At 47.8% G+C, this 7,935-nt stretch overlaps 2 protein-coding genes across 2 annotated transcripts; both read left to right on the plus strand.

The window, feature by feature from the left end:
* Positions 1-1,137: 1,137 nt before the first annotated feature.
* ANOM_011694 (GMC family oxidoreductase) lies at positions 1,138-2,949 on the plus strand (the record flags this gene model as incomplete). Its single annotated transcript, XM_015556950.1, has 4 exons — positions 1,138-1,177; positions 1,229-1,622; positions 1,661-1,941; positions 2,003-2,949. The coding sequence occupies 4 exons, from the start codon at positions 1,138-1,140 to the stop codon at positions 2,947-2,949; spliced, it is 1,662 nt and encodes a 553-aa protein (XP_015400998.1).
* A 1,007-nt stretch (positions 2,950-3,956) lies between these two features.
* ANOM_011695 (uncharacterized protein) lies at positions 3,957-5,210 on the plus strand (the record flags this gene model as incomplete). Its single annotated transcript, XM_015556951.1, has 3 exons — positions 3,957-4,134; positions 4,311-5,098; positions 5,157-5,210. 3 exons carry the CDS (start codon positions 3,957-3,959, stop codon positions 5,208-5,210), a joined length of 1,020 nt encoding a protein of 339 aa, XP_015400999.1.
* Between the last annotated feature and the right edge of the window lie 2,725 nt (positions 5,211-7,935).

The raw sequence follows: 7,935 nt of genomic DNA on the forward strand, positions 1-7,935 counted from the left end.
ATAGTTAACTACAGTTAAAAGATTAATTAATTTTAATCAAATTTAATTAAAAAATTGGTTAAAAAAATTTTATATCTTAATTTAACTAACCCTAGTTAAGTTAGGTTATAGCTAAGTTACAACAGTTAGGTTATATCACTCTACTCGGGAGTAAAACAGGAATTCTGCTGGCAGAAATTGATCAGAAAATGTTGTTGCGGAGTGGCAGCTATAGGCCTCCGTAGAGGCAGGGCGTGTTGGCTAATGAACATGCAAACAAATCGACCTATTTGTAGGTGGGCAGCCACCCATATTTGTCTAGATCACCCGGCAAGGATTGGTTTTGTATCAGTCATCCCGCAAACCAGTTCTGGGCCTGATCATGATTCATCACTCTAATATTGACTTGATCGACTGACCTCCGAATCCTCGGTCACCAATAACGCTTTTACGCATTAGGTTGCTGATATTTCTTGGCAATCCTCCCTCCGAACTATATAGGGAAATAGCTCCCGATTCAAGATAAACCTGCATAGCTAATACGACCGGAAAAGGCATTTCACACCTCGAAACGTACGGTCCTTTGGTCGAAAAAAGGTAAATTTCGAATTTTCTTCGTGCAAAAGATTCCCTCGGACATCATGAAGAAAGGCAAACTATTACTTATTTGGGTTATAGTCCACCAATGATCTGGACCGCTGCAGTGTGTGGCCATAAAGTGGTCATCCCAATTGGATGTTGCATTAGCGGAGACGGGAATCGGTACATAAGACAACTTGTTTGGATATGTGCGGACGATCTATGAATTGTGTGACGCTTTAGCAACAAGTGTTTAATGAAGTCGACGCACAGCCGACGGCGTTTACAACTTTCTTGTTAATTTCTGAACATACGGATTTGCAAGCATTTGCCACCCGTTATCAATACTACGCTGTCCCAACTGATCATTCCTGAGATCCTGTCGGCACCACTCTTAGCTCACGGCAAAGGCTATTTCTTGAGTGACTAGACTTTAAGAGGGGAGGAATCTGGCTTTCAATTGCCTGTCAATATTCTCGGCCTATGCCCACTTAGACAAAAGAAATCTCATCTCTGATCACCACATTCGTTGGAAAGTGAACTGTGTAGTTTTTATAACCGAAGGATTGCTGGCCCAATATGGCCCAGGAGCGATCCTACGATTTCATTGTCGTCGGTGGTAAATTTTTGCTCTTTATTGCTATCAGTCAACCACTTATCTAATTCATAGGCGGCCCGGCTGGATGTACACTGGCTGCGTCTCTGGCAAGCTCCGCCAAGAGGCCGAGCGTATTGCTTCTAGAAGCCGGCGGGCGGAATGAGGACAAATCTCTGCGGGTCGATGGAAAGCGCTGGAAGACTTTCATGAAAGAGAATATGAATTGGGGGTCCCAGACAAGCCCGCAGGAGCACTGCAACGGCCGTCAACTCGATTACTCGCGCGGTAAGGGGCTCGGGGGCGGCTCTGCGATCAATTTTGGAGTCTACACTGTCGGGGCACGAGACGACTATGATCTATGGGCCGCCAAGGTCGATGACGAGACTTTTGCCTGGGACCAAATGCAGGCGCGGTTCAAAAGACTGGAAACATTTTCTGGCAAAATTGATGTCCCAGAAAACCAGAAGTACAGTCAGCCGGAACCCGCAGGCCATGGCAATAAAGGTGGCCTGCACGTTGCTATGCCAAAGACTGGGATTCAGATTTGACAACAGTGCTGGATGCATTCGAAGCAGCCGGGGTCCAGCGGAATCTTGATCACAACTCTGGTAATCCCCTTGGGTTCGGACTTTGTATCAATTCTGCTTCGAAGGGCATGCGATCAACCGCTGTTGATCTGTTGACTGATGTCTCGGATAATTTGGTCGTTCTCTCCGATAGTCCGGTGCAACGCATTATATTGGACAAGAATAAGGCTGTGGGAGCCGAAGCTAATGGCACACAATGTGGGTTCTCTCAAACGGGTTGGTTACTCTGGTTGCTGGAAGAACTCATGCATGCTTGCAGATTTTGCCTCGAACGAGGTCATCCTCTCAGCAGGATCGCTTGAAACCCCCAAGATTCTGATGCATTCTGGCATCGGTCCTGCCGACGAACTACGCAAGTTTAACATTTCAGTCATTCACGATCTACCAGCCGTAGGCCAAGGTCTCCGTGACCACATCTTTGCCCCACTTATTGTGATGCGCAACCCCGAAAGCAACGACCGCAATTCTTTCTATCAAGACGAAGTAGCCATGGAGGCCGCGACGAAACAATGGGAAAGAGACAGGACCGGTCCATGGACACGTTATGGCTGTCAATTAGGGATCGGCTGGTTCAAATCCGACCGAATAACATCCTGTGAAGAGTTCAAGGCTTTGCCTGGGTCTGTACAAGATTTCATGAACTGCGAGACCATTCCGCACTACGAGATTATTAGCCATTTCCCCGTGCATTTCACCTTTCCGCAGCTCTTCCAAGATTACAGCTATATCTGCCTGCCTGTGTTCTTGATGAACGAGCAATCCGTTGGAGAGGTGCAATTGCAGTCGTCCGACCCTAATGAGCCACTTTCGTTCAATCCCAAGTATCTCGAGCATCCATTTGACCGGCGAGCATGTATTGAGATTTACCGTCATCTTTGGGACCTGACCCAGCACCCATGTTTTGCTAAGGATACGGTCTCCACCATAATGGCACCGGCATCCCATTCCGATGAGGACATTCTTCAGTTCTGGAAGAATAACCTGTCATCCAGTTGGCACATGACGGGAACCGTGAAGATGGGGAGAGATGGTGCCAGTGATGCCGCTGTCGACAGTCGCTTCCGCGTCTTTGGGGTGAAAAGACTACGTGTGGCTGATATGAGTGTGGTACCGGTTCTAACCAACAATCACACCCAGGCCACTGCTTATATAACTGGAGCCACATGTGCCGATGTCTTGATCCGCGAATATGGCTTGAATGAATAGCTATCTATATGCACCAGTCGGGAGCGCTATTCGTCAATCCAATTCTCCAAGGCTTCTCTGCGGGTTAGTACATGGCCAGGGCGCAGGAAGCTAGCATTAGTGCGACTTAGAGGATGAATGGTATGAGGGGTTGATTCCGTACATGCGTGGCTGTACCTATCTGCTACAAATTGAATATCACGTTGGGAAAATGACCTGGCATTTTGCCTTCAGCGAGAATTTTTATTGATCCCGCAAAAGGGTTTAGAACGATGACCAGCTGCAGCTCATTTCCTCGCTAATTGAGGGCGCGTTTTCGCATTTGAATTTTCCATGTTTGGACGCTGAAGCCGCACTGCGGAACAGTGCGCCTCTCACGGGAATTTGAACTAGTAAAACCAAGGACTCGTGCTTTTGACCTATGAGGGTCAGGAAGGCTGACGCCAGCCACATCACGTGATGTTTGATCGAATATACATGATAGTCTCTGGTTACAAAGTCACGAGCATGGGAGCGAACGTCAAGGGCCGTGCCAGCACTGGGCGCCTCAGCCGAGACGTAGGTAAAAGTATTCGCTAGGAGGAGTAGAGGAACGTGGAACTTCATTTTGCGAAGGCCTTGACTTAAAAGGTGGGGGAGGTAGTCTTGTAACGAGACGGGATTTTAGATCTGGTAGTGTATGCTCTGATGTTCTGCGGATTCAGCCACGAACAGCGAGAACTCGGCATTCTTATAATTGTCAGTGTAGCTCGCAGGCACACATTCTGTCAAGAACGCTACTCGCCCTGTCAGTAGTAAGTACAACGGTGCTTATCTCACTGGGTTATGTCAGCAGCTTGTCAGCAAGCTCATCAGCAACCTCCTTAGCCAGCTTGTCAGCCTGTTCGTCAGCCAGCTCGATTTCAAGCTCCTCATGTGATTGATTGCGCCGCTTTTTGACATGCTACCATTTCGCAGTCTTTATAGCCACCGTCTACATTAGACAACACAATCAACGGCCTCTACACCAGGTCATCAACGCCCCAATCATGGAGTTAGAACCTGACTGCATCATTAGCTCTGAAAGCTTCGACAAGTATGCACTTGACGAACGCCGTCGAGCCTCCAAAGAAAGAGTTCAAGACTTCCTGGATCGAGGTCTCATGAGCCAAGGTGAGGCTCAAAGTAAGGCGTCATCTGAGCTCGTTCTAATCCAGTCCAGTTGTCGTTTACCAAAGGTTCACAGAGGAGCTATCTGAGAGACTCACCAGTTTCAAACGGTCGGATCAACCTGCCATAATAGAAGACATCAGACAGTCATTCCGTCGACTATGCGACCCAAAGAACGGATGTAGGCTATGGCTGGTCATAGTGAGTTGGTCTAAATCTCAGGCTGACATGAGACGCAGATCTCTCTGAGGCGATGTTCAAGCGCGTGGTTGCGGAGAGGCTCTCCGAATTTGGAGTCAATGAATCACCGAACGCACCCGCGCTGCTGTTCAAAGTCTGCAGCTCGCATGCATTCTACCCCTTTACAGCATCAGAAAGCGGCTCAGAACAGGCCGGGATCGATGAGGATGCTTTTGTGCGCGCAGTTTGTCTACTGACGCTGAGTCCTGTCGAACGACACGGCACCCAAGTTCCGGGGACTGTGCATCGCTATTATTCAGGAAACTGGGGCCCACATGGTGGTTGGTATATTGCCATCCGCGGTAAAGACGCCAGCGACTTCCGCAGACGGTTGTTCCGAAGCCTTGCTCTGCCTGCCAGCTCTGGTAGCAGCACCGGCTATGACACAAAAATAACGGTCCCTCGGTTCATATGGTTCGAATCCAGAAAAGAAGAAAATGATTCTGGGCCTGAACCCGATCAGCAGGTCGTTGTCGCAGAGGACGAGAGCGAGCTATCGATCGACATTGTAGACGTCCTTTCAGAGTGCCCGCCCGAAGCAGATACGCTGACCGCAAATCCTTTTCGCGAAAGCTACCGTATCGTCCTGCCATCGCTGCCAAAACTGACTGGCGACTTATCTATGCTTTTCATCCCTAGAATAGAACTTGTGGCTTTGTTAAAGCTAGTCCACCAAGTACAGGGGGAAAGCTCAGTGGATTCAGCAGCGGCGATCAGAGGGCTAGGCAATGAGGAGAAAATCAGCTGGGAGAGGTTCGACTTTGCAATATCGGAAAAATCCGTGAGTTGATTCGGACTACGCTATAAAAAGCTTTTTCATCAGCTAACATGTACCACAGGAATGTATTGCAGATGGTCTTTCGAAGGTTTTTAGCGCCTTCTCAACCGCCTAAGAGACAACTGGGGTTCGTAATTCTATGAACACATTCTAAACATTATCTAGTTGATGTATAGATCACAAACTGATTTACCGACACCACATTCCAACCTGGGTCTAGTCTAAGGATAATATATCTTTGATAGGCGATGCTGTATATTTATATTTCTTATATGTACTCAGGGAGTAACTCGAACAGTTGAGTATCCTATAACGATCGCAACTGTATTAGAGTTAGCTGGTAAATCACACGCTACTGCTCGCTTTGCATTATTATATAGAGAAGATAAGACATGCTTTATAGGTATACTTATCCACTATATATGCTATACATAAGAGTTTAGATATTAGCTATGCAAAGTTCATGGGTCTAGAAACTCGAGATGTTTAGGTCCAGAGATATTGGGACGTAGTGAAGGAAGACCCGTAGCTCCTTGCCTAATACCGACCTAAGTAGTTACCTCTGTCTTACGCATACAAAGAGTTTTGAACACAGTCTCTTACTAGGTCAACTCATATGCCAACATAGCGGAAGAGGGTTCTAACCACCGTGCAAGACATTTCGAGCCCCGGGGAATGGGCTAATGGGCCCAAGGAAAACGCAGACATTGGCATCAAGCTGTGAAGGAATGCGGTAATCAATATAGAAATTGGTTCAAACAGGTAGAGGCAATACTATCTTCCTTCGGCATGCGGAAAAAAGGTGGATCTGGCTCACCTAGTGACCTTTGAAGAGCGCAGATATCCCATATGACATACAAATATGACTGCCAGCCTCGACTAAACCATTTCACTGGGTAACTTCTCAAATTTTACAGATCACCGGGGCGACCTCACCGCCAGAAGAGTGAATGAGCCGGTTTATATTCGACCTTAAAGTTAAGAAATAAACCTTTGACGTGGATTATTATACCTACTTATTAAATCAGATATCTAATACCTAATCAATTGGGGGTATTCTCATAATCAAGGGCAGAAGAGTATTCTCCAATTGAAGAGAAGTTTCGTCTGTATTGACTGCTTGTCGAAGCCAACGGTGGAAGTAATCCAGTACCCGCCAGCCTGTGAACGAGCCAGGATAGATGGGAATTCCTCCACAAAACGAAAGGAAGTGCCCTGCGTGATACTGACCGCTATAGGCAACCTAGAAAACCAGGTGGATCAGCCATCCATCACACGCAGGCATATTCTGTACATCCTGCAGGCATGCATTGGCCCGACCCTTCCGGATACAATCATCCGAACGGAGCTCTCCCGCAACCTCGATTCAAATCGGGCAGAACTCGTGATCGCCCAGGGCATAGCCTCTAATGTACCCCGTACATAAGACAATGACCGAGGAAAGGAGGCAGCGAGTTACCGCACGGAGAGTAAGATATACAAACCAAAGACTTTTCACGGAAGGAAGAAATCAACATTTTCAGGAACTCCTCGTAGGACTGAGCATGGGCCATAGCGAGTACCGCGCAAGTGACTAATTGCCTCGACTTCGCAGCCGGTAATTGCGCATCCGGCTACAATTACGCTCGTCACTCCTATGAGGACCTGAACGAGCATTTCGATCGCACCCACATCACAAAGACTAACCCAACTGACGGGTGTGACGCGCAACCGAAGAGGGTTGCCGGTAAATGGGAGCGGGAGCTAGATTTCGAGTACAAGGAACAGAAAGAAGTTGCCGTGGAGGTCTGTGATGCTAACTCTCCATCTACACGGAGGTCCTAGTTCTAATAACAAGCAAACAACACAGCTAGCCCTTAAAACCTTTCAAATCCCACAAATATTGTATACTACCTGAAGCTTTGTGGCTGGTAAAACGCAGAGAAGCGACGTATAGCCTATAGAAAAACCAAATCATAGAAGCACACCATGTGTCACTTCGCATCCACTCAGGTAGATCAGTACAAGGTCACAACAACCAAAGCAGCATCTGAAGCCAGTCCCCAAAGACCGACCGAGATGTGCTTTAGCACAAACCACCTCTCCCGGCAAATTCGAGCTCGCCCGTGCAGATCCATTCCCTAGTCGACATATCTCTGGCCTTCCAAGGCTCAAGTCGCAGTAGTCTTGGCAGGATCTATTGGTTCAGCCGATCCTCAGCTGCACCCTTGCAGCCTCGAAAGAGGGTCTACCTACATATTGGAATTTACTCAGTAGCTCTGTTGATCGTGTCGTGTCGATGTACTTCTCATTGGATCGGCCTGCCCCAAGTGACATTGTAGAGCATATAGAGTCGACGACCTGAGATCATCTCGTCACACGCTAAATAGTCTCGATTAGTTCATGCAGGGCGATTCAAACTCATCGCTCATTGCTCATCTGATGAGTCTCATTTCCAATGGATTGAGGAAGGCATAAAAGGTGGTTCTTGCCCCGAAGAAGCACACGGATAACACCATCCATCTCTCAATCTCTTTCACACCCAAAGAACCATCAACATTTTCATCTGAGTTTCACCATGCAGCTTATCTCTATCCTGACCTCTTCGTAATGGTAGCCTACATAACTAGTTAACTAGTTAATGCAAGTCAGCTATTTATCGGTCTCGGATACCCTGTAGTGTAACCTGTGACGTATTGCACATAATATTCCCACTGGCGGCTCACGAGTAGAGTTGGTCGGGTTCCCCGCTTAACCCGGCCCGAACCCGCCCCAACCCAGCTGCGGGTTGGGGACGGGTTCAAGATCTAGCCCCAGCTCCGGGTTTCGGGTTCTAGAGTCAAAATCCACCCCGACCCAGG

Source organism: Aspergillus nomiae (assembly GCF_001204775.2).
Source record: "Aspergillus nomiae NRRL 13137 chromosome Unknown contig00708, whole genome shotgun sequence".
Lineage (NCBI taxonomy): Eukaryota > Fungi > Ascomycota > Eurotiomycetes > Eurotiales > Aspergillaceae > Aspergillus > Aspergillus nomiae.